The sequence below is a fragment of the Prionailurus viverrinus genome, chromosome D1, assembly GCF_022837055.1.
Source record: "Prionailurus viverrinus isolate Anna chromosome D1, UM_Priviv_1.0, whole genome shotgun sequence".
NCBI lineage: Eukaryota > Metazoa > Chordata > Mammalia > Carnivora > Felidae > Prionailurus > Prionailurus viverrinus.
The window spans coordinates 105,620,697-105,647,406 of NC_062570.1; the positions used below are offsets into that span (position 1 = coordinate 105,620,697).

Below are 26,710 nucleotides of genomic sequence, written 5' to 3' on the forward strand. Positions count from 1 at the left end.
GACCTGAGCCGAAGTCGGATGCTTAACTGACTGAGCCCCCCAGGAGCCCCCCACGGTAAACATTCTTAATGGAGACCATTTTCTAAACTGTCCTAATTGTGAGCTTTTACGGGTTTCTTGACAGCCCTCAGAAATCAACCCAAGTACCGCATGTGCGTGTCTGTGTGTGTGTGTGTGTGTGTGTGGTTCACACGCACACGTATCACCCGTCTCAATTCAGAGGAACAGGCCAATCAGTTGAGGAAGCCCTGAGGCCCTGCCGGAGTCTGGTGACGCCCACCCGCTTCCACCCGGCTCTCCAGCCCGCCCTGCAGCTGCACCGTGTCCCTGACACCTGTCCTTTGGGCAGGGACCGGTAGTACTTGATGCAAGAAAGAAAGAAGGGGCCGGGTCGGCCCCAAGTCACATAGACAATACCACGTCCTGGGCGCGCCGAGGCCACGCAGGCACAAGAGTTCCACGCGCGGTGACACGGCAAACTCGAGACTCAGGAACACAGGTGCACACCGGGGCACCGCTAAGCCCCCAGCCTGCCAGTTGCCACCCGGGGCAAGCAAGACCGCCGAAACCCGCAACCGTCAGCGGGGTCTCTAACCGGGTTGGCACAAACTGGTCGTTTCCGCTGAGGGGGGAGACGGTGGGACCGTCGCAGCCCTCCCCCCCACGCCCACCGGCGAGGAAGCCGCGTCTTCCCCATGTGGTCACAGAGATCGAATTGTTGTGCGCCGCAGAGAGGAAACGCGAACTGAGCTCAGGATGCATTTTGGAACTGGCAGAAAAGAACATCTGGGAAAGGAAACGCACTTCAGAGACAAACATACCTTTGTGCCGGCTTTTATTTTCTTTACATGTTGCAAAAAATGATAATAATAAAGGCGTGCCAAAATCTACCATCACGCTACAAAATCTCCTTTTTATGGGGCAAAACCGGGAGGCTCCGCTTTCAAGTGACCTACTGTTCCTGCAACAAAAGCAGCCCGCTGGGTGCCGAGGCCTCGAGGCGGCTGCCGGGAGCCAGCCCAAAGACCTGAGGCTCTCCACACCTCTGTTCCAGGCAGAGCGGAGTGGACAAGAACCATCCTCCACGTGGTTTAGCCTCTGGCCTCCTGGTCCCTGCCGAAGCCTCTCGGAAGCCTCTCCGGGCACTGACGTGTCTCGAAGAGCCAGGACCTCTCCGTCTTGAATACTTTATGCGGGTTTGGGGGCTCCCTATGAAGTTCGGCACCGGAGACCAGCTCTGATCATCCTGGGAACCAGCTATGCGTTGGGTCTAGAGGATCATAACAATGTGGAGAAGCCCAAAATTAGGGTTCGGAGGGGCCCTAGGTAAGCGGATGAGGGGACAGAGGCACAGGGGGACTGGGTAACCTGCCCGAGGTCACCCTCCACTAATCAGCGACAAGTACTTGAAATTCATTCATTCTGCATAACGGGGCCACTGAATGACCCCCGGGTCTCCCCACAGAAGGGTCAGACGAGCCCCCGAGGCCCTGCGGTGACCCTACCACGCGCCGACGAGGAAGCCCAGCCCCTCAGCCTCTGCCCCTCGGGACTGTGGCCTCCCACCACCTGACCACACATCCGGGTTGTCTGTTCCAGGACAACCCCTCTGTCCTCGGGAAGGAGAAGGAACAGAACAGAGAGGTGCACCAGCAGCCTGGGGCTTCGCACAGCGAGAGCCAGTAGGTCCCAGAGGAGTGCGGCTTTGGGTGGGGGGGCAGGTCAGGCTGGTCAGCAGCCCCTCCTGCTCACCCCTGGGGCCCCCACCCCAGGCCCCCACCGGTCATCCCGGGGCAACCCCACACAGGGTTCCGATTCTCCTCAGACTCAACGCTCCCATCTGTAGGAAGGGGGTGTGGGCGCACCAAGTATTAAAACCACACAGCAGAGGCAGCTGGGTGGCTTAGTCTGTTGAGCGTTGGATTCTTGATCTCAGCTCAGGTCTTGATCTCAAGGTTGTGAGCTCAAGCCCGATGCTAGGCTCCACGCTGGACGTGAAGCCTACTTTCATTTTTTTTATTTTTTTATTTTTTAAATGTTTATTTATTTTTGAGACAGAGAGAGACAGAGCATGAACGGGGGAGGGGCAGAGAGCGAGGGAGACACAGAATCGGAAGCAGGCTCCGGGCTCTGAGCCATCAGCCCAGAGCCCGACGCGGGGCTCGAACTCACAGAGCGCGAGATCGTGACCTGAGCTGAAGTCGGCCGCTTAACCGACTGAGCCACCCAGGCGCCCCAGAAGCCTACTTTTAAAACACACACACACACACACACACACAGCCACCCAAGAATGCAAATCCACACTCAAATCCCTCATAGGGACCACCCGGTGCCTTCATGGGTGCCTCAGGGACTCTATGCGTGGAGCTAAATGTCTCCCTCACAACGGGGCCTAACGTCCCTGTCACACATTGAGCAGTGAGCACTGGGGTAGAGGGAGGGGTGCCTGCCCCTCACCGGCTCTCCCCACACCTAGGTCAATGCTCTGAGCCTCTCTGGTGACCAGGGAGGCACGGCCAGCCTCCCTGCCTCCAGGGCTGGTGTGAAGGCCAAATAATAGGAGAAGCACCCGCCAGACAGAAGGCAAAGGCTGCAGGGAGAGAGGCCACCGTGCGGGACGGAGAGGGAGTGACCAATACTGAGGAAGCCAGAGTCCGTATAGCACAGGAGCCAGGCCCGGGTAACAGGCACGGGGTGGAGAGGGGCCCCCCTGCACACCTCACCTCCAGCACAGTCACTACTGACTGAGGGGCAGTTCTAACCCCGCCCCGGGTCTGGCCTGGGCCAGCCGCGAGGACAGAGCCGCTGCCTGCCTGCGTTCATCCTGTTCCAGGGGCCTAGTTCTGGGCCAGGCACACAGAAGCACCTGCTAAAGGCTTAAATTACTCTCAGGCTAGAGGCAACAGGAAGTCAGGAAAGCCAGCTCAGGCCCAGGAAGGGATGGGCAGGTCCCACCTCGGCTCTTGGCCAGAGGGCAGGTGTGGAGGGAGGGCCAGAAGCTCAGGGCTGCGGGGTCTGCTCCCCTCTGCCAGAGAGGAAGGTGGCAGTGAGAGACCCGGCCTGACACACGGGCTGGAGGGCAGCCTCTCTCACCAATCACAGAGCGCCTCCTGGGCACAGGGCCCCGTCAGCAGGCCAGGGCAAAGGCACTGACCATCCACAGCCCAGGGCGGGGAAGGCAGATGGAACAGGCACCTCACCTGAGGGGGAAGGCTCGGTGCCCGGGCTCCCTCCTCTGCCTTCGGCGAGAAGCTGATGGGGCGGGAAGACCGACAGATACAGAGGACCGGAGATGAGTACTGGCCGGCCAGGTGCCCACCGCACTGGAGAGATCGCCCCAGCCCCAGTCCTCAGAGCCTGCCAGGCAGGCCAGTGAGCAGGCTGTCGGAAGACAGGCACAGGGAGAGAAGAAATAGGGGTCCTTAATAACTTCCTCTGGGGAGGGAGAGGCAGGGGGTGTGCTGGCCACACCTAGAAATCCATGTGGGGGGGGGGGGCGCTCCTGATGAAGGAACAGAGCAAAAATGCCCCCTGGCCACACCTCTGACAGAGCAAAGGTCCAGGAAGCATCCTGCCCCACACAGCCCTGTGCACCTGTTCCCCAGCCCCACGGCTTCCGGAGCCCAGGCCTGCCAGGCTTTACCTAGGTGAGGAGGCAAATTCAGAGTGATCGGGCTCAATATGGCCATTATTCCAAAACAGTTTCCACCTTCTAATGAGTCTGAGCTAAGATGGTTTCAGCCAAGCCACTCCTTAGCTGGAATTGAACCTGACTCCCGAATCCCCTGAGGGCCCTCTCCCCGGAGAATAACAATTATGATTGTAATAACAGCCCTAATAGATAATAATTATTGAGCACTCACCAGGAGCCAGCCCCTTGCTAAGCACTTTGCAGCCACGTTAGGTCCTCAGGCAAGCATTACCCTGACAGGTGAGGAAACTGAGGCCCAGAGGAGTTAACTCACTTGCCCAAGGCCGCAGAGCTGAGAGCTGAGCCAGGAATGTGGGCGGGGCTAGAACAGGTGGAGGCGGGCCTCGGCTGCTGCGGGGGGGGGGGGGGGGGGGGGGGGGGGGCTTCCGGGCACCCAGGGCCCCGGGGTGGGGGTGGGGGGGCTCCCTGCTGGGATTCCTCTGGCAACCCCCTCAGCTGTTCACAGCGAACCTGGGGGATCAGCAGGGAAGGAGGCTGGGCACAGCAGGCCCTCAGCCCGGGGAGGGGGGCCCAAGACAGACTCTGCTGGGAGCCTGGGGGGGGGGGGGGGTGAGGTGCTGGATGGAAACACACAAACACACACACCATGCCACAAGTGCGACAGTGGGGTGACCTGCCTGGGTACTCGCCGGTGACCCCGCTGGCCTTTGGTACTAGATAGAGGTGGACAAGAAGAAACAAGGCCCAGCTGTCTTCCCCACACCCACAGAGAGAGGAAGGGGGACAATTAAGCAAATGTGTCCCCTGACACTTCTGACAGAGAGGATCTCCCCGAACACGGATCAGAGCGCGTTCCTAACTCTGCATTCCCGCCTGCCTCTTCGTCCTGTTCTGCTGACACAAGCTAGTGAGGCTCAGGAAAACCCTGAACTTCTCCAGTTCCCAGGCGCCAGCCATCCAGAAGATGGGTGATTTCATTCCGGGAGACCGTGGAAACCCTCTCTCACCAGTCCCCGGCCAGGCAGTACCCTAACAGGATGGCTCAGCTCAGCCTGCGTGGTGGGGTTCCCACCTCTGGCCACATTCCATTCCGGTGGGTGGGGCCCCAGGCAGGCCTTGCTGTGCAGAGAGGTCTCAAGAACCGGGCCACACGCGGATGCGGGAGCCCGGCTGGAGACCTGTTCTGAGCAGGTCTTTCTGAGAGGTGCTCTCGGTGCAGAAAAGCTGAGTGAAGACGTCCCTGGGAGGGGCAGAGGGAACCCCGAGCCTCTGCCTCAGACTTTGCAGGGCTCTAGCCAGCCGTGCCGGGCCATCTGCAAGGCCGCAGTCAGTTAAGCAGAAAAGGTTATATTATTCCACAAAGGTGCTTTCCTCAAAGGACACAATCTTTCCAAACAAAGCGAAAATGGTTTAAAAACTAGAAATGGAAGCCAAATGGATGAAATTTGCTCTGTTCTGTTCTTTGGTCTTGGGCCTTCCTGCCCGCACGCTCCAGGGCTGGCGGCACAGAAGCCCCCAGAAAGAAGGTAGGGATTAAATGAGAACGAGTGAAGCCTCAGTGGGGGCCACATGGGCAGAGACCTCCCTAGGGACATGGCGCTCTGTACCCAGCCCGGCAGGTCGGGGGGGGGGGGGGGGGCCAGGCGAAAGGGAGACATGCTTTGGGGCTGCTCTGTTCACAGACGCACGCCAGGTGGCCACCTGCTCTGCAGGGACAGGCAGTGCTGCGGCCACAGCTGACCGGCCCCGCACACCTCTTGGGCCAGGAGGGCACATTTAAGTCCCCTGGGCTGGGCCTGCTCCCTGGCAGGCCTAGGGATCCAGCATCTCAGCTCTTGTGAGCCGATCCTGCTTTGGCCTCGGGAAAGAACGCTGCGCAAACACAGGTGAGACCGCGAGAGCCCGCACAAACCGCCCCTGGGGAGGGTAGGTATTTCACGGACACAGGACTCTACGGTTAAGTATGTTCGGGAACACTGGCCTTCGCAGAGTCCGTACCTCAGGAATACGGGTTTCTACCGGGGGAGTGGGTCCCACGCTTGGCCTCAGAAGCCTTCTGTTGTGGAGGACAGGTGTTCTATACCCTGGGAAACACAGCAGCGCTGGCTGGATACCGTGATGCAGTGGGAGCCTACCATGCTGCAGATCTGGGGCCAGAGGAAGTAAGGACGGGTAAGATTTGCTCCCTGGACAGACGAGGCCTTGGGGACCCCGAGACAGCTCCTGAGCATGGAAGCATCCACTCCACACCAGACGGCAGGTGGAGGGACAAACGTGAAGACAGCCTGTGTCCCCAAGCCCCCTCGGGCTGGCTGGCCACAGAAGGTTCCGGACTGCGAGGAGACAGATCTGTCTGGAGAAGCTCTCAACTCCCCCGGGGGAGCACAGGAGGGGGCTAAAGCCAGCCTGGGGGCAGCATGGAATAGCAGGCCAGAAAGTTCCAACTTCAGATGTTGGGAAACTGGTGGTGTTTTCGTGGAAGACGTCATCTGGCCGGAAGTGAACGGTAAACGGGCAGGGGGAGGCTCCGGACACCTGCTAGAAGCTGGTGTAGTCTCCCGCCCCTGTGGGGGGCCTGCAGGTGAGGCCGGGGAGGGGCGGGTGGAGAGGAAAGGAGCACCCGGAGACCGGGGCCTGCATCGCAGAGGAAGAAGGGGCATCAGAGGGAGCCGCACGCTCCAGCCTCGGCGAGGAGGACTCCTGGGGGTCCGAGACAGCGCCCGCTCCAGTCCCCTTTCCGCACAGAGTCTGCTGGGGGGGGGGGGGGAAGCCCAGAGAAACGGCCTGCCCCCGCAACAGCAACCCGAGAGCACATCTTGCTGGAAGCCACTTTGCGGTGGGACGTCGCTCGGGTCACGGAGGAGGCCTGCACCTCGCAGGGCAGACTCCAAGGTGGCACCCGGCTGCCCGTGGACAGTCTGGAAGGCACCCAGGCACCCGGCTGACATGTTCCGGCCGGGGCCACGCGCTCGGGCGGCTTTTAATACCCTATTGAGCAATTTCCTAAGAGTTTGGCTAGGCAGGTACCGCCTCCCCATCTGGGCTAATAAAGGGGTGCAGCCCAGGTAAGAAATTAAAGTTACTCACATTTTGTTCTGGAGGGAACCAGGGGAGGGGAGCAGTAATTTACGCGGTAATTAGATTCGCCTCCGGGCTAACACTGGAATTAGTTGCATTAGAGCTTGTCTCCCGAGCAGGCTGCTGGCGCGAGGGAGCCCAGAAGCAGGAGCCTTGCAGGCCGTCCAGCACAAATGTCACCTCGGAAGCACCCCACGTGCAAACAGGAAGCAAAAACCTGAAGGCTGGCTCCTTGTGAATTTACTTCCACAGCCAAGGACCAGCTTGCTTGTCGAAGACCACTGCTCGAGCCCAGCCCTGGGACACCCGTCCGACGTCACCGTTTACCGTCGCCGGATCAAGGGCTCAAAGGATGGAACCTGATAGGCTGACTCTGAAGCGTATCACAAAAGAATAAATGTACAGGAACAGTCAACACAATTTTCCGAAGACAACGATGAAGGGGGGAATTGCATCATCAGTCCTGAAATACACTACGATGCTACGTACAGAGGTTAAAACAGCACCCCAGAGGGGCGCCTGGGTGGCTCAGTCGGTTAAACGGCCGACTTTGGTTCAGGTGGTGATCTCACAGTTTGTGGGTTCGAGCCCTGTGTCGAGACCCAAGTCGGGCTCCATGCTGACGGTGTGGAGCCTGCTTGGGATTCTTTCTCTCTCTCTCTCTCTCTCTCTCTCTCTCTCTCTCTGCCCCTCCCCCCCCAAAGTAAATAAATAAACTTAATTAAAAAAAAAAGAGCACACTGGCACAGAAAGACACCAACGGGTCAACGGAGCAGGACACAAGGTACCAGAATCAGGAGCCATGCCATCCGTGGACACTGCACATGAAAGTGAGTGGTATTTTACATGAATGAAGACATGATGGGCCTTTCTGTCAAGGTGTTGGGACAACTCCCTATCCATTTATAGGGGGGTAGGGGCACACCAGGGACCGTCCAGATCCCTACCTCACACGTTATACCTCCCCAAAATTGGATAAACCAATGTCTGAATACCAAACATAACACCAAACAATAACACCAAAACACCAAACAATAACAGCCCTGGAAAAAAATTAAGGAAGAAGTGTCTATAATCTGGGGGTAGAGAAACAGAGCACAAAACCCAGAAAGCTTAAGGGAATAGACCCAGAGTTTTGATTACGTGAAACTTTTGAATGCCTTTACAATAACAAACCACCAGAAATATGGGTGAAAGGCTACAGATCAGAAGAAGACTCTGGAACAAATATAACACAGAGTTACTCTCCATGCCAAATCAATAGCTCTTGCAAATCAGTGAGAAAGATGAACAACACAGAAATTTTATTAAGTTTATGTATTTACTTTATATCCACACTATGAAATACTACGTAGCTTTTAAAAAGATCTGAAAGAGGGGCGCCTGGGTGGCGCAGTCGGTTAAGTGTCCGACTTCGGCTCAGGTCATGAGCTCGCGGTCCGTGGGTTCGAGCCCCTCATCGGGCTCTGTGCTGTCAGCTCAGAGCCTGGAGCCTGCTTCGGGTTCTGTGTCTCCCTCTCTCTCTGCCCCTCCCCCGTTCATGCTCTGTCTCTCTCTGTCCCAAAAATAAATAAAAAACGTTGAAAAAAAAATTTTTTTAAAAAAGATCTGAAAGTAAATGGGGCTCAGTCAGTTAAGGGTCCAACTTCAGCTCAGGTTCAAGCCCCGCGTCAGGCTCTGTGCTGACGGCTCGGAGCCCGGAGCCTGCTTCGGATTCTGTGTCTCCCTCTCTCTCTCTGCTCCTCCCCCACTCGTGCTCTGTCTGTCTCTCAAAAATAAATAAATGTTAAAAAAAAAATTTTTTTTTAAGATCTGAAAGTAAAGATACAGGAAATGCTGAAGACACGTTAGCAAGTAAAAAAGGCTACAGCCACAGGCAGACGGTGATTGGGCTTATGCGTAAAGTAGGAGTCTGTGTTCAAAATAACATAATCCACTTGCTACAACACGTGTTAAAGGTCTGGTCATAGGCAATAAACAAGCAACAGGAACCACAGTACATAGTTCAGCCGTTCCTACGTATTCGTGTGTGTCTCGCATTTAAATAGCCGTAGACATCGGCAGCTCTCCCTGTCCATGGGTCCTATCCCCTTGCTTTAATAACATCATCTTGTTTGCACCAATAAAAAATAAGCAAATACTGGGGGCGCCTGGGTGGCGCAGTCGGTTAAGCGTCCGACTTCAGCCAGGTCACGATCTCGTGGTCTGTGAGTTCACGATCTCGCGAGATCTCGAGTGATCTCGCGTGAGTTCGAGTCCCCCGTCGGCTCTGGGCTGACGGCTCAGAGCCTGGAGCCTGTTTCCGATTCTGTGTCTCCCTCTCTCTCGGCCCCTCGCCCGTTCATGCTCTGTCTCTCTCTGTCCCAAAAATAAATAAACGTTGAAAAAAAAAATTTAAAACTTTAAAAATAAGCAAATACTTGTACGTATTCGTGAAAGAAAACGGGTAACAAATACGTATGGAGACGCTCGATCGGCCATCGGGAAGACGCAGATCAAAACCACAAGGCGGGACCGGGATGACCGGAAGCAAAACAGAAAACAAAACCAAACAAGAGGTGACGGGGATGCGGAGAAATCGCCCGCTGCTAGGCTTGTAAAAGGCGGCACGCTGAAGGAGACAGTTCGATGGAGCCTCAAAAAAACTCAAGCCCGGACTGACACGTGGTCCAGCAACCCCACGTCCGGCCGTTCGCCCCAAAGTGGAGGCAGGGACCCAGACGGAGGCGTGCACAGCCGCATCCTCAGCAGCATCGTTCACAAGAGAGGCGTCGACAGCCCGGTGTCCCCAGCCAGCAGGGGAACAGACGAGCAAAGCCAACGTGCCCTCTCCGAACAGGGAAACATTCCTCAGCCATACAGGGGAACGGCGTTCTGTCACCCGCTGCAACTTAGATGACCCCGAAAACACCACACTGAGTGAAATAAGCCAGACGCAAAAGGACAACCACGGGATGATTCCACAAAGACGAGGTAGGGACCACGGGCCGGCCCACAGCCACGGGAAAGCGGGAGAGAGGTTACCAGGGGCCGTAGACAGCGGACGACGGGGTGTGACCCCCTTCACGGGCACGGTTTCTGTTTCAGGTAACAGAAAATTCTGGAAATAGATAGTGGTGATGGTTGCACACCCTTGTGAATGCAATTAATGCCACTGAATCATACATTTAATGTTTGTGTTTTTTTGAGAGAGAGAGCGAGCGAGAGCGAGGGAGGGGCAGAGAGAGAGGGAGACGCAGAATCCCAACCAGGCTCCAGGCTCCGAGCTGTCAGCACAGAGCCCGATGCGGGGCTCGAACTCACGAACAGTGAGATCATGACCTGAGCCGAAGTCGGAAGCTCAACCGACCGAGCCACCCAGGCGCCCCAGAATCATACATTTAAAAGTGGGGAGGGGCGCCTGGGTGGCTCGGTCGGTTAAGCGGCCAACTTCGGCTCAGGTCATGATCTCACTGTTTGTGGGTTCGAGTCCCCATCGGGCTCTGTGCTGACAGCTTGCTCAGAGCCTGGAGCCTGCTTCAGATTCTGTGTTTCCTCCTCTCTCTCTGCCCCTCCCCTGCTCATGCTCCGTCTCTCTCTGTCTCTCAAAAGTAAATAAATGTTAAAAATTAAAAATAAATAAAAATAAAAGTGGGGGGAAAAACAGGCCAGGAGGGCAGAGCTGGGGAGACCATACTCTAGACCTGACAGTGCAGGATCCCAGGACGGGGAGGGGGACCCCTGAGGACCCTCAGGGAAGCCACACAGCCCAGTGGAACAGGAGCAGGGAGCAGCAGGCCCAGAGAGTGTGGCACACAAGGCCCTCCCTGCAGGAGACCACCCCCGCTCCCCAAAGCCCCCCGAAGGGAGAAAACTGGAAAACTTCATGCGGGAAAATGCCTCCAGAGTTTAGGGCCAGCTGGTTTCTTTTTACAAAAAAAGGAAACTGAGGTTCATGGAACGGAAGTGTACCCAGGGCCCCACAGGGAAGGGCCCATTGTGTGTGTGCCATTCTCACAGGCTCCCGCCAGGGAGAGGAGCCTTAACCAGGCGCCCCTGAGACCCCCAAGAGGCTGAAAACCACTCTCCCCCCTGAGCGAACCTTTGCTTCCCCTTAAACGCTAGAAAACAACATCAAGGCAAACTGAAAGCACTCAAGAAACGTACCCTAAATACCAACCAAGAAGCAGGTAAGAAAATACGCATAAAGTACAGTATCCCCCCACACCTGCACAAGGGCTCAGACGTGACCTCACCATGAAAACCTCCCAGAGGAAGAGAGACCTCGAGCAAGAAGGACACAGGACAGCAGACATGTGACTCTGGGCACGGACTCCATCCGGACCTGAGGTTCCAGGGCCACACGGCTGCCGCCACCCCAAGAGTGTGAGGTGAGCGCTCCCCTGGCCAGCGGGCGGCAGGGCGGGGAGGGGGGTCGTGGAGGGTTAACCGTCCCCAGTTAACAGACGTCCCCAGTTAACAGACGACGGGGCTGCTCAGGGATGAGCAGGACATATATGCACAAGGGCCCCGCCCCGCATGGCTCGGGGGAGCGCGACACCCTTACTTGCCAGGGAAGGGTCAGCAGCCAGCTTCAGGGCGACCAGGCACCCCTCGGGGACAAGCCCGTGCCACACCCAGACCCCCAACAGGTCTCGCCACTCCTGGCGGCCCTCCCAACCACCCCTCCCCCCACAAGGCGGTCTCACCTTGACTCTGACCATGCCCTCCAGCACTTTGAAAGGAAACCTGGGAACCTAGGGCAGGACTTTTTTATGTCCTTCCCAGTGAGGCCTGTCTTGGGAGAAGAGCCTCCTGGCCGCTCCCCACGGACACTGGCTCGCTGAACCCCACAAGCCAGATGCCACAGCTCACCTTTGCGGGTGAGGAAACGGAGGCCAAGGCCAAGAGCTAGTCAACCACTCCCACAGCTGAAGAGAAAGCAGAGACCAGCCTGGCCCAGTAGCAGGAGGGACCCCGACGCTGTCTCAACAGGTCACACTGGGACCCACGCTGTCCCCGGGACAGCCCCCAGGGCGCCTGTCTCACACCACTGCTTTCTAAGCAAATGTGCCAGCAGGTCCCTGATGTGGCCCCTCACCGCCACCAGAGCTTCCGCGATCCGAGAGTGTGTCAAGTGACCGTCCGAGAGGCCGCGCAGGCCACGAATGTCCAGCGTCTCTCAGGGCTTTGGCAATACTGAACACAGCGCTAAGCCCACCTGTCGGCATCGCCCCTCCCGGAGGCCGCCGCCGGCCCTTGGCTTGGCCCCGGCCTCGGCCACCAGCGCTGACGTCTCTGAACCGAGCTGTGGACCTCAGGACAAATCCGTTCCCTCCCGGCCTTGAAACCGCTTGCCCTGTTTGTTCCACACCCCACCTGGGACACCGCGGCCCGCGCCTGCCGAGAGGTCCCCAACCAAGATCGATCCATGTATGGGTGAGCGGATGAGCACGATGCGATCTACACGGTGACCGCTGCTCCCCCACCCCCCCGCCGCTAAAAAGCAACGGAATGCTGACACAGGCTACCACACGGAAGCACCCAGAAAACGTGACACGCGGTCACAGAAGCAGCCAGATGCAAGAGGCCTCCGTGTCGTATGACACGATGCATATGAAACATCCAGAACACGCAACTCCATTGGGACAGACAGCAGGCTGGGGGCAGGTGGGGGATGGGAACTTACCGTTTAACGGGTGTGGGGTTTTATTTTGGGGAGGTGGACACGTTTGTAACCAGACTGCCGCGGTGGTTGCCCAGTGTAGTCGTGTACTTACGGGCAGTGGACTGTATGCTTTAAAAAGGTTAATTTGATATTACAGGATTTTCACCTCAATTAAAAAAAAAAAAAAAAATCAATTCATCACCTTTCACCTAGGACAGATCTGGCTCCAGCCTGCATTTCCTATCCCCCGGACTAAATTCTTGCAGAAGCTCCCATTGCCTTCTGGAGCACGTCCAATCTCTGCGTCGTGATCTGGCCTCTTTCGGGGGAGGACACCACCCGGTCCTCGAGGACGGGACTCAGGGACAGCGAGGAAGAGCCCCCCTGGGCCCACCTCTCCCATAGCTGCACAACCAGCTTCTGCGTGCCTGTCTGCCCCTGTAGGCAGAACATTCTGACGGCAAAGGCACGCTCATGTGCCGTTCTAGCCCCGCGCTTTACTCGGCACCAGGGGCCGAAGAGTCCTAAGAGCTGACCGGGTGCCAGGCAGGTGTTAACTCACTGAATTAGCGGTCAGAAGTATTATTATCCCATTTTACAGGAGAGAAAACTGAGGGACACGAAGGTGGGCTCAGCGGCGCAAGTTCCCCCACACGGCAACCACCACGGCTGACGACAGACCCTGAGTACTCAGGCTCCGTCCACGCGGTCAATCACCTCAAGAGACAATAAGCGAGCGTTGCGGCAATAAGCGAGTCAGGACAGCGGACTAGATACCCAAGGTCGCTTGCAGGAGAAAAACCCAGACTGTGGAAATACGGCTTTTGGACGTCCCGGCCAGAAAGATCAAGGACTCTATCACACAAGAGGCAATGCAGTTCAGCTGCCACCGGTCTCACACCGAGGCCCCCCGCCGGGGACGGTCCCAACCGCCTGGGGTGGGGGGTGGGGGGTGGGGAGAACCAGACGAAGACCCTGGACACAGAGAAGCCGAGGAAGTCGTCCAAAGCCAAACGGCTCCCGAGCACGTAAACGCAGGCTGGTCTGACCCCAAAGCCCCCACGCGTCGCTTCGGGGCAGGAGGCCTTGCTGAGTCCTCACCTGACTGCACCCCCACCCCCAGCAGCGTGCAAATTCTGCTAAATGCCTGAGCGGTGAAACAGCGCAGCTGAAATTAAATGGGTTCCAAATGCGACAGGATCTCCACAGCAAATGTGGGATCATACCGGTGGACTGGGTAAGTTCTTGAGTTTGAAGGGGAGAGTTAAAAGCACGTGGGCCCTGCTTTTGAAAAGCAGCGGCAGTGGGGGAGGGCGGGGGCTCCTCTCTCGGTGGCCTCCGCCCAGCATTTCGTTAACTCAGCACCCACCTGCTGGGCCCTTCCAGTGGGCCGGGCAGTAGGCATCTACAGGAACCACCCACAGGCGGTTGGGCGGTGGGGGGAGGTGGAGAGGGGGTCCTGGACAGGTGGTTGGTCCTACAGCAAGTGCTGTGGGGCCAGAGGGGAGCGGTCTGGGCCTGTGGAGCTGAGCCGGGGAAGGCCATTCCCAGCACCGGGGCCACTAAAACAAAGGCATTTCCGTGGGCTCACAGCTTCAAATTGCAACAGGAAGCAATCAGGAAAAATAATTAGGTGCCAGCCTACTGGCTCTACTCCGGACCAACGCAGAAATCTAACGCAGAAATCGGGGACAGTCAAGACAGTGGTGCAGAAAGGGTGCTTCCTCCTCCTTCCATTTTAGGATCGGATTGCCACATTAGCCGGGGATCTAAAACCCTCACGCTGACATGCTTCCTAATGTTAAAATGATCAACTCTATCTTTGCCTCATACGCGACTGAACTCCACAGACGTGATTCCTTCCCCTTGGGGGCTTGAACCACAAAACGGCAGGCATCCGACTCCAGCAACGTCACCCCAAAAGGGACAGGAAATCCCAAACTGCACCGAAGTGAAAAGCACTATGGCTGGCTGAGAAACCCCACCTTTAAAACAAACATCTCTCCCCCCCCACCCCCCCCACCCCCCCCCCGCCACCAAAAAAAAAAAAAAAAAAAAAAAAAAAAAACCAACCTTTTGCCTCCGTGATCCAGGCATTTCCGGAAAGAAAAGCAGCAGCGTTGGTCTGAGCTGCCCAGATACTGTCATTGCTCTGTCGTCACCTTGTTTTGCTAGTATCAGACATGGCTGAGAAATGTAAACCCGCTCCGGAGGGAGATACATTTGGGGTGAAACCGCCGACATTCTCTAGGCTTCGGCTGGGAGGCAAACGGACGGGAGGAAACTGTCCCCTCTACGCCCCCCCAAACCTCAGGGAAGGGGCTGCAGCCCTGGGAAATGTGACCACAGAGCCTGGCCGGGACACCTCCCTGCACTGTCCACACTGGAAATATTCAGGGAGACAGCTGTTTGCCTTAAAGAGGCCCAGACAAAGGGACCTGAGCCACCCGCTCCCACCCCACCCCCCAAAAAACTGCTACCAGCAGCAACACAGCAGCCCGGGGAGCCCAGGACTCCGTGGCCCCGTCCAAGGCGGCCAGCCACACTCCAGAAAAACAAAACACTCACGTCCGAAGAGAACGATTTAGGTAGCGAGAGATTTGCTCCAAAACCACATGGCAATCTCCAAATTAAAAGAACATGTGTAGCGTTTCACAACGCTTAAGTTTCCTGAGCCCTCCTGACCTCAACTCCACCCCGCGGGACACACCGAAAGTTGCAGAGAAAGGTCCCCGGGCCCTCGATCTGTCTGTCCCCCAGGGTATGCACAAGCGAGGCACCCGCGCGCTTCCCGACCGCGCCGCGCTCCGCGACCACGTCACCCCGCGCGGCGGCCCCACGAGGCCACCCCCCGGGCTGGACACCGGCCGGGTGCCACCGCGGGGAGGAGGGAGGGGGGCGGGCAACGGCCCCACGGGTCCGCCGGGCACCCGGCAGGTGTCGGTCCGCTCGGAAACCGACAGCCTCGCCGACGAAACGGGGCGGCGCGACAGGCCAGGCCGCCCGGCGCCGGGTCTGAGAACTTTCTGTGCAACTTCGATCAGTTCTCGGGGCCGGCGGGCCAGCCGCGCGGCCATCGGAAACGGGCCCGCCGAGGAGTCCGCGACGCAGGGCGGCGAGGCCTGCCTCCCGGCCGACAGTCCCCGCCGTGCGCCGGCCCCGCGGCCCGGGGTCCGCACGGTCCCAGGGCGGCCTCGCCCGGCCGGCTACACGCGGCCGCACCGCCGAGCGCGCCCCGGGGCCGCGGGCAGGTGAGGACCCGCCCGCGCCGCACCTGGCGGGGTCCGCGCCGCCCGCGCGCCCCGCTCGCCGGCCCCGGGGTGGGGGGGCGGGGGGGCGGGGATCGCCCCGGCGGGACGGGGCCCGGCCTTCCCGGGAGGGGCCCGGGCGGGCGAGACAAAGGGCCCGCGCGCGGCTCCCCCCCACCCCCGGGCGGCGGGCACCCGCGGCGCGCGCCCCAACTCGCCCCCAACTTGCAAAGTCGCCTCGGCGCGCCGCGCACTTGGCCGCCGGGCCATTGTCCCCGCGGCCCGCGCCCACCTACCCGCGGCGGGGGCCAGGCTGCAGCAGAGCGCGAGCAGCAGCAGCCGCGGCGGCGCCGCCTCCATGTTGTCCGGGGCCGGGCGGGCCCGCGCGCGCTCACTCGGGCTCCATGGCGCGGCGGCGGCGGCGGCGGCGGCGGCGGCGGCGGCTCCTCGCGCGGCTCCCGGCGCCTGCCGCCTCCCCCCCTCGGGCGCCGCGGACCAGGACGGCGGGGAAGGAGGGAGGAGGCGCGGGAGCGGAAGCCGCGCCGCGTCTCCGCCCCCCGCGCCGCCGCGCCCTCCCGCGGGCGCCCCCCGGAGCCGGCCCGCGGCCCTCCCCGCGCCCCCGCCTCCCGTGGGGCTCCCCGGGGGCGCGGGGTCGGCGCGGGCCCTAGGGGGGGGCTCCGGGTCACCCACCCCCCACCCCCCACCCCCACCCCCGCCTCCGATCGAGTTCCGGAAGCAGGTGGGTCACCTGTGGAGCCACCGGGACCCGGCCTTGACCGATGGGGAAACTGAGGCACGGGAGGGGGGCGGGGCGTGGGAAGGGCACGCGGCGGGGCAGCCGGGAGCCCAGAGCCAGGTCGGTGCGCTCTCCCGAGACCGCGGCCGCCCAGGCGGGGTCCGGCCCCAAGACACCTGTTCTTGCCGGGGAGGGCAGAGGAGGGAAGAGGAGGGAGCCCGCAAGTCAGAGACAGAGGCTGAGGACGGACAGAGGCTCGAGCCGCAGGGGCTGAGAGTGGGGGTGGGCTTCGGGTTATTTTACTCCACCAAATACATCCCCTCTACATTAGTTACGGTACACGAAGCAGCAGACACACTGTTCTTCCAAATATGCTTCCTGCCCCTCTGGGATCGCAGACCTCTCCTTTGGTTCAGAAAGCAAACATGGAAGGGAGCCCCCACCCCCCACCCCCATCCTCCCGGCTCTGTGCTCCCTGAGCCTGCAGCTCAGCTCTGGGCCGTAGGGGCGCAGGGCAGGGGGGTGGAGAGGGGGCAAAGCCCTGGCCCTGGGGCTGCTGAGCCCAAGTCCCAACTCCAGATCTGCTGCTTCCTGGAACCAGGTGTGCCCTTGGGCAGATCGAAATGTAACCCCCCCAGGTAGTCTTTCCTCCTTTAGAAAATGGGTATAGCTGTGCCCACCTCGCAGGTGCTGAGAGAGCCGGCTGTAACCCACATGAACACCCACATAGTCAAGGGTGTGCGCACTCTTCATGTGTTTGTGACAACTCTACAAAGCTACCGGTCAAGGCCACGGTCTCCGTCCTCCTGAGGCTCGTGTTCTAGAGGGGGAGGCAAACATAAACAAGAGACAGATAAATTTAAAACAGAAGACCGAAACACCTTTAACAGATTATGAGGAAACGCCATGGAACACGGGTGGTGTTGGGCTGCAATGTTTGGGGACGTTGTGACTTAGGGAGGGAGGGAGGGACATTGAGGGTACAAGCCGGGAACAGGCACGCGGTGGGGAGAGCCGTTCAGGCGGAGACAGCATCAGGAGTGAAGGCCTGGGCAAGGGCCAGCCTGGGTGCTGGACTTGTAGGAGGGATCACAAAGGCCAAGGCCACAGAAGTCGCGAGTGGGGGTGAAAAGGGTCAGATGCGGCTTCAGGAGAAGCCAGCCGGGGCCCCGCGCATACCAGCCCTGGAGAAGGAGTCAAGAATTTATCACAAGAGCAATGCGAAGCCATTGTGGGGGGGGGGGGGGGCAGTTAGGTAGCAAACACCTCGCTGTTTCCTCATGTAGGCCCCACGCACAGCACGTCAGGGCCTGGCTGCCTCTCCTGGGGCCAGGTGCAGACTCCCTCGTTCTTCTAGCCCCCTCCACTACCAACCCCTCTCACACCCTGCCGGGGTTCCCACTCCCTGCCGTGACCCCCTTCAGCCTCATCTACAGCAGCCAGAGTGAGCCTGTTGAAACAAGCCAGACCACATTCCCTCCTCTGCTCAAGAACCTGTTGTGACTCCCATCTCGGAAAAGAAGCCAAAGGCCTTATGGCACCTAAGGGCCTGATCTGGCCGCATCCCTGCCTTTATCTCGCCAACCTCCTAATGCTCTGTCCCTCCTCTCCCTCGCTCTGCCCCAGGCACAATGGCCTCCTGGCTTGTCCTCCAGCACAGCAGGCACACTCCTGCCTCAGGGCCTTTGCACATGCTCTTCTGTCTGCTGGAACTCTGTGACCCCGGTTGTCCGCACGATTTGTTCCCTCGCATCTTCAGTTCCTCAGCCAGGCCTTCCCCGGCCCCCTTGGAAAACTGTAAACCGCGCCCCCTCCACCACCCTTGCAAACCCTTCCTGTTCCACATCTTCATTTACCTTTCTCCTTTGCTCTGACCAGCACCCGACATACTGTTTATCACCTTTCTGCTCTCCAGTAGAACGGAAGCTCCAGAGAACAGAGATTTTCATTTGCTTTGTTCCCCATACATCCCCTCTGAGTCTAGACTCGGGCCTGGTACACAGTAGGTGCTCAATAAATGTTTGTTGCATGACAGAATGAAGTGGAAAGATCTGACCTACGATCATAAAAGGAGCACTCTGGCTGCTGAGTAGGGACAGGACCGTCAGGAGGGACGAGGGGATGTGGGGGGGGCGGGGAGGACTGGCCACCAGATGGGCACCATGGCAGCAGCCAGGAGAGACGGTGGGTTGGACTGACGGGGAGCTGGGCGGGGAGGCTCATGAAAGGCGAGAAGGAACCGGATTGGTCATGTTTTAGGAAAAGCTAATGGGTCTTGCTAAAGGCTCTGGGGAGGAGGGCTCAGTGTGGCCCACTGTAGGGGCTCGCTAAGGGGACACTTACAAGAGCAGCTCGTAAGGAAAGGAAAATGAACCAAGAATCAGCAGACCGGCAGACCTAGAGATTCTTTATTCTCAGGGAGGGAGGTGGAAAGCTTGACTCTCCGCGCAGGAGGAACTCAGTCAATACAGAAGACGCCACGTAGGTCAAGGGGCGGCAGAGGCCAGTTCTGCGTGCCCTGCGGTCTCCTGTGCTGACTCTTGAGATGCTGGCGGTGGAGGAGACACCAGAGACCCCCCCACCCCCCGCCAAGAAGGGAAGGCCTGAGCCCCATCAGAGCAAGATCCCAGGTTGCCTGACTCCAATCAGAACTTTGAGAAAAGTCGTTTGCAAAGAACAAATGAGAACTAATCACTACTTGATTCTGCAGAATTCCGACATCACAAGGGCAGTAATTTTTAGACTCCTCACTCATGTTAAGAAGCAACCGGAGAACGTGCTAAGCTCCTACTTCCCCCAGAAGACTGCCTGTCACGGCCCATCACGCCGCCGACCTTTTCTTAGGCCTCACACTTGGAAGCGTTCGCTCTCAATTCACCCCTCAGATGCAAGTTCCATCCAGATGAGGTAACGGGGCTCGGCACCTGTCGGGGCTAATCGTTTCCGGGGACAGGGGCTCAATTGGGGTCCATTTAGGGCCCATCAGAGGATGACATCTCAGCCCCGTGACACTCGGGGGAAAGTGCCTGTTTGGTTTCCCTCCCAGGCTGGAACATGCTGACTCTGGAGAGAGTTATTCCGGGCACCAGAGCCCTCCTGCCCGGGAGGCCTGGCCACTGTGATCAGAGGTTCGGGCCGGATTCCCAGCGTTCCCCGGGCTCTCTGAGCCACACGCATCCTCCCAAGGGCTGCTGGGTAGAGGTGCGCCGTGGGGACGTCGACGGAGCCCCGCGGGCCTCTCTCCTGCACAGGCACAGGGCGGTGAAGAAAGGCGGCCACGGCTGCGTGGGGGTGGGGGGTGGGCAGTGGACGGCTTAGACGGTAGTGGGCGTGGTTTCTATGGAGGTATCTGGGGTGCGAGGGCGTGAAGGCCGGGCTTCACCTCTCTGAGCCTCAGTTTCCTCATTCATGAAATGGGAATGATGCTATCTGGCCGACTTCTTATCACTCGGTGCCGATATGAACCTCAAATAAGCAAAGACTCAGAAAAAAATGCTCTTTAGACTTTAAAGCCCTGCACGAATGGCAATCATGATTAACACGGACCCAAGACAGGGCCCAAGAGTGGGTGCGCAGCACTGGCTCCGTGTCACTCCCCCCCTCCCCTCCTCCCTCCCCTAGCTGTCACCAGCCCTCACTTTCTGTAGCCCTGGGTTCCAGCCCTCCTGAAGGTTCAGCAGCCGCATAACCTGGGTCCTTGGGGACCGTGTTTTCGACTCGGCCATGCCAGTGTCTGGTCCACCTGCTTTCCTTCTCACTGCAGATTAAGAAGGTGACGTTTGGGGGCTCCTGGGTGGCTCAGTCATTAAGCATCTGACTTCAGCTCAGGTTTGTGAGTTTGAGCCCCACTTGGGGTAAAAAACCGCGAGACCTGCTTTGGGTGAGCCCCATTCCTCTCTCTCTCTCTCTCTCTCTCTCTGTGCCCTTGACTCACTTGCACCATCTCTGTCTCAAAAAATAAAAATAAAAAAATAAAAAGAAGAGGTTGACATTCTGATTTCATTCGCCTTTTTAAGCACCTTAAAGACACCTGTAGTAGGTTGAATGGTGGCCCTGTGAATGTTAACGTACTTGGAAAAAAGGGTCTTTGCAGGCGTTAAGTTAAGGATCATAAGAGTCGGGACTATCCGGGTGGATTCTGAATCGAGTGACAGTTGTCCTTAGACCAGAGAGGCAGAGGGAGATTTGAGACGGACAGAAGAGGAGGAGAAAGAGAAGAAGGCGGAGGCAGAGAGGAGAGGGGTGTGGCTACAAGTCAAGGAGCGCCTGGAGCCCCCGGAAGGTGGGAGGGGCAGGAAGGGTCCTCCCCCAGAGGCCTGGAAGGGAGCGCAGGCCCCTGGATGTCAAAGTTCTGGCCTCCAGGCTGCGAGAGAATACATTTCTGCCGCTTTAAGACATCCGGTCTGTGGTTTGTTACAGCCGCCGCGGGCAATGAATACAGACCCTAATTTTCTCCAACCCATTTTACAGGGAGGGAAACTGAGGTCAGAGAGGTGAGGGCTTGTTCAGGGCATCATCTTGCAACTGTCTTCGTACCATAATGGCAGAGTGGAGGGATTGCAACAGAGGTGGTGTGCGTAAAACGTTTGCTCTCTGGTCCTCTGTAAACACATTTTCCTCCCGTGCTCCGGGGAGTCATACGGCGATGCCTGTTCTGGAAAAAATAAAGCAGGGTAAGAGGGTCAAGGGGCACAGAAGGCCTCACTAGGAAGGCAACATCTGTGCAGACACCTGGAAGAAGGGAGGGAGGGGGCCTTGCAGCCGGTGGGGAAGGCCAGGGCACAGGCCCAGAGGCGCAGTGAGGGGCCAGAGGAGCCGAGCACAGAGAACCAAGGTCGGAGAGGAGTGGGCCAGCTCTGCAGGGTCCTGGAGGCCATCTGGTCCGAGTGACATGGGGGACCACTGGAGGGCCAGGAGCGGGGGGGGGGGGGGGAACACAGCATCCTACTTCCATGTTATGGAACCTCTGTTCCCACGCGGGAAGGAGCCTCGGGGGCAGGAGAGGAGCCAAGCCGGCCAGCGGAGGGGCCGCGGGAGGGTTCCAAGTTCAAGATGGTGGTGACCAGGGTGGCAGCTGTGGAGACAGCGAGAGGCGGTAGGGTTCTGGGTCTCTCTGCGGGGAGAGAGGACACGGAGAGCAAGACCAAGGTCGAGAGCGGGAGTCGAGGATGCCGTCAAAGCGTTCGGCCCGAGCGCCTGGGCGGCTGGGCTGGCGCTCATTGAGACTGTAAGTGTTGGTGAGCGAAAGACAAGAGACCCCAGGGCGTGGCGTCCCGAGGAGCGGACTGGGCAGCGTCTGGGGATCAGGGAGGAGGGCTGGGCTGGGCGCAGAAAGGTGGGGGACTCTTCAGCGTTGAGGCCACGATCGCAGAGGAGCATGGAAGACAAAAGAAGTCCAAGGCCGCACGTTGGGGCCTCCAGGCTCAGAGGCGAGGGGACCAGGAGCGAGGGGCTCCCTGAAGGCAGAGGAGGAAGTGAGCGGAGGGCCAGGGCCAAGCGTGGCTGCTGCATACGAGTGGCCTGGGGCTGGAGATGTGTCCACTGGGCTCCGCAGGTGGCCGGTCTCGTGTGGCCTTGGGGAGATATTTGGAAACGCACAGCAGCTCACGCGCACCGGGGGTCAACCCGGGCCAGGCGCACAATGTGCACGTCGTTGAACACGTAGGACTCCACCAGTCCACGCGGCGGGCACCTGGGGCAGGGCCCCTGGCTGGAACCCCGGGAGGCTGCCACACCTCTCTGGTCACTCTCTGAGGTCCTCGGGTCACTTCTGGCCCCAAAACAGCGTCGGTGAGCAGCTGCCATGCCAGGCCTGGCTTCCCGATCAAAACGGAAGTTTATTCGAAGTCCCTGCTTCTCCCCTCCTCCAGCTGGCCTCTGCTCTCCTCCTCAGGGCTGGAGCAGGGGTGGGGGCGGGGGGAAGGACATGGGGGTGGGAAAGGGCTGGCGGCCGGGGGGGTGGGGGGACGAGTGTCCCTGGGACCAGACTGGGGGCCTGGAGGTTTGGGGATTCCAAATGTTAGTTCTTTCTCTCTCGGGCTCTTTGTGGGCACATTGGCTATTTTTCAGATGCCATCTGACCCCTGGACATAGGACTTTGCCCATTTCTGTGGCTGGCCAGGCAGCTACAGGGATGGCCTTGGCCTTTCATTTATCAGGCATGGAGCAAACACAAGACACCTGTGATGTCCCCCCACCTAGACCCAGCTGCAGGGACATATGTCCCCTGGTTCCTCGGAGCTCCCTTGTCCTGTCTCAGGATGAAAGGGGCCCACCTCAGAGCCTCTCTCTCTTTCTACTGAGCCCTCTCCTCCTTTGTGCTCTCATGGCAGGCAGCGGGCTACTTAGGGACTAGGCATCCCGGTTTGCCTGGCATCGAGGGGTCCCCAGAACATAGGACTTTCAGGGCACAAACTGGGAAGGTCCTGGGCAAACAGAAAAGAGTCAGCTGCCCTAGGGCTGGTGAAACCAAGCTCCCCTCTGTGAGGCCCTCCCCCTCAAGCACCCGGGCCAAACGGACAAAGCAAGCCCCACGCTGTGCCCACCACCTAAAAGTTAAAAACCCCTCTTGGGGGCGCCTGGGTGGCACAGTCGGTTAAGCGTCCGACTTCAGTCAGGTCACGATCTCGCGGTCTGTGAGTTCGAGCCCCGCGTCAGGCTCTGGGCTGATGGCTCGGAGCCTGGAGCCTGTTTCCGATTCTGTGTCTCCCTCTCTCTCTGCCCCTCCCCCGTTCATGCTCTGTCTCTCTCTGTCCCAAAAATAAATAAACGTTGAAAAAAAAAATTAAAAAAAAAACCCTCTTGAACACATCAATATCACTTTTTTATGTTTATTTATTTTTGAGAGAGACAGACAGACTGCGAGTGGGGGAGGGGCAGAGAGAGAGGGAGACACAGAATCCGAAGCAGCTCCAGGCTCCGAGCTGTCAGCACAGAGCCCGACACAAGGCTCGAACCCACGGACTGCAAGATCGTGACCTGAGCCGAGGTCAGACGCTTAACCAACTGAGCCACCCAGGTGCCCTTGAATGTCATTTTTTTTTTTTTAAGTAGAGGAATTTTCCTAAATAGAAGGAGGGAAAAGAGATATCCTAACTAACCGATCATATCCTGCTTGAAAAATAATTCTGATGATATTAAGAATTATGAGTATTTTTTTTAGATCTGACAAACTGTGTGTATGTAGGACAATTTTCCCAGGAGATCGCTTCCAAACTATTCAATGGAGAAACATCCTATTGTCCACAAATGTCTTCATTATTTATATTCTTCGCAAATGTGGCAAAACCTTAGCAAATTTACAACCTAATAAAATTATGGGTGGTCACTGAAGAAAAAAAGTTATAAATTAGCCCACGGAGAGGGTGCCTGGGTGTCTCAGTCTGTTAAGCGTCCGACTTTGGCTCAGGGCATGATCTCACGGTTCGTGGGTTCGAGCCCTGCATGGGGCTCTGTGCTGATAGCTCAGAGCCTGGAGTCTGCTTCGGAATCTGTGTCTCCCTCTCTCTCTGAAAAAAAAAAAAAATTTAAAAATTAGCCCACAGACTATATGGAATATAGAGTGTTCTATCCTCCTAGCTGGACAAACACACCTTCCTAGCACCAGGAAGGCAGGAACTTTTTGGATTCCTCAGAGTTCTACGTTGGAGCATGGTGACAAGAGTCAGGTGAGGTCACTTGACCTCTGCCCCAGGGAGGCACCCGCAAAGCCTGGACTCTGTGCTCTGTGCTCTTTGAGCAGGGACTCCGGGGTCCGAGTGCCCGGGACAAGGTGGGGTGAGCAGCAGGGACCATGCCCGCTGTGGGGGATGGGCAGGCTGGAGGGGGTGCAGCGGCGGCCCCCCAAAGCTTGGAGCCCCAGGCAGGATGGCGCTTACCGTTTTGTATGGGGCCTTCGACATCAGGCAAAACTGGGGTGGAAAGTCCCACATGAACTCCACCCCTCAAGACAGACAGCACCGCTCAGAACAGCCTTGGCACCCGCCCTAAGTGGGAAAATGGCCAGGTTGAGATTCGAACCCAGGTCTCCTAGCTCTGCCGTGGCCCTCCTCCCAGGCTAATCCCCCCCGCCCCCCAACTTACAGTGACCGGCTCTCCTTCCCCAGGCCCGTGCCTCTCGCCAGGACCCCTCCTCACTCCCCATCTCCCGGCTCTGCCTGTAAACTGGAGAGTCCGCCCTCCTAACAAAGCACGGCCAAATCTCACCATTCCCCTTCTTTCCTGTCAGTCCCCTCAGCCACCCAGCCTCTCCAAGCCACCGTCTACACTCTCCGCCTCCTGTCCTCACCTCCTGCTCATTCGATCCTGCCCCCGCAATGACCTTCCCGGTGTCAGCCCAAAGTCCGTTCCTGCTGTATCTTGCTTCTCCATTCCGCAGTCTCTTCCACCCCAGGCCTCCCATTTGTGCTTCCTTGAGTCGCCTCCAATCTTCCCCCCACCCCTCTTCCACTTCTCCCCTCTCCCGGTCTGGCCCTTCCTGCCCACACACTCCCCGGCTTCAGGCACGGCTCTCCGGTGCGTCACTTTTCTCCACAGCTAGCTACCGTAGCCCCCCGCCCCATCTCTCTCCCCCGGCTCTGCCCACTGCAGTCTGGCTGTCAGCACAACCAGCCTGAGGGTCCCGAAATGCCCGTCTGACCGTGGCCCTCCCTTCGCATGAACCCTCTATGGCTCCCCAGTGCCCCATGGCTCCCGCTCCCGCCAGCTTCTCCTGATGGCATCCATCCCCTCCCCCCCGGCCAGGCACAGATCTTCTAGGCTGCTCACTGTCCTCCCAGGCCCTGGGGCTCTCTGTCTAGCTGTTGCCCTCCTGCAGGCATTATGGTCACCTTTCACTGGGCGAGGCCAAGCGGGCTCAGGTGGGGACAGAGAGAGGGGTAAAGAGAAAGGAGGTGCTGCAGAAACTCGGTGGGCGGGGGAAGGCCCCGCCAGCCCTCAGTGAGGGTGAATCCGGTGACGCGTGCCTTCGCAAAGGGTCAGCTTGGACGGGCAGCCGTGGAGAGGCCGGGTGCCCCTGGCGGCAGAAGGGTGTGTGCATGGATGGTGACTCTCAGGTCTGGGGCCGGGAGCAGCCGGTGTCTGGGGTGCACAGGAGGGAGGGGATCTGTAGGCCGGCAGGCAGCAGGGGCAAGGACCCAGACAGGGGACCCCTCTAATGGGGGCTCTGCACAGACAGAATATTGTGCGTCGTCTCGGGGACTCTCCCCGCGCTCAGACACGGGGTGGGTCTCAGCCCCTCCCTTCCTGCAGAACATACTCCATCCCAGTAGGATCCTGAGGTGTGGACACCCCAGGGGCTGTGATGGGAAGGGAAGTCATGGGAGGCGCCCAGGACAGGAGGCTTTGCCTAGAGGAGGTGGAGGAGGGTACAGGTCTCAGGACTGCTGGTGGCTGAGGACACGCCTAGGGGGTCTTGGGTCCGTGTGGTCCCAGGAAGGCCCCTCCCTCACCCCCGCTGGGGTCTTAGAAGCAGCCTCCGCCTCTAGGCTCTGGTGGGAGTGGCCTCACAGGGTCAGCAGGAGGGCTGGGCCTGGCATTGAGCCTAAAGATACACTTGCTGGGGCATCAGGGCAGCAAGGACACGGACCCCTCAGGACGCCGGAGGGTCAGACCCTGGGCTTGCCTGTGCCTCTCCAGGCCTTTGCGCCTCTCCAGGCCTTGGCCCTCGGCCCTTATGGGGAGCAGCAGACGCGGCCGAGAGGCTGACGCTTGGCGTGCCTGGCAATGATGGGGGGGGGGGGGGCGGGGAGGACGTGCCTCCTCCCAGCGTCCCCTCCCAGGCCAGGATCCCACGTCCTTCCTGCCTTTCCGTAACTCTCCGACCAAAGATCACAGCGGGCAGAGGACAAGGGCACCCGGCGCCTTTGATGCGCGAGCCCCGGCCCCACGGTCAACAAACCGCCTGGGACTTTGTACCAGGCTGTTTCCTCCCTGCGAGAAAGAAGCCCACACGTCTTCCCACCGCTCTCCCTGTGCCAGAGGCTGCAGGGCGAGTTCTCTCAAGCTGGTTTTCTAGATTCTCCAGGAGCCCCACGGAGCCCCTCCTTGCCTCCCAACAGCCCTTCAAGGAAGGGGTCACGTTTATGCCCCTTTTATTCCCTCAGGGGAAACTGAGGCCAGGGGCGAGTTGGGTGACTTGCCTGAGGTTCCTCAATGAGCAAAGGACGGAGCTGCAGACCGCGTTATCCCCGCTGCCTGCAAGGCCCTGTGTCCTTTCCCCGGAGAAGAAGCTGAGACCAGCGGGGGCAGGTGGATGGACTCAGGCATCTCCGCGCTCCGGGCGCGGCGAGTCCTCGGACCTGCAGTAAGCCACGCGGCCACGAGGGGGCAGCAGCATCCTGCCCTGCCTG

The 26,710-nt window shown here is 58.9% G+C and overlaps 1 protein-coding gene across 2 annotated transcripts in view; it reads right to left on the reverse strand.

Moving 5' to 3' along the window:
• LRP5 (LDL receptor related protein 5) overlaps positions 1–16,063 on the reverse strand; it is a 104,399-nt gene extending 88,336 nt beyond the window's left edge. Inside the window, exon 1 of one of the 2 annotated variants that reach the window (XM_047877103.1) lies at positions 15,922–16,063. In XM_047877103.1, coding sequence (XP_047733059.1) covers positions 15,922–15,985 — 64 coding nt within the window. In that variant the 5' untranslated portion in view covers positions 15,986–16,063. The remainder of the gene's footprint in view (positions 1–15,921) is intronic. The other variant, XM_047877106.1, reaches the window with a different exon arrangement.
• Positions 16,064–26,710: the final 10,647 nt, after the last annotated feature.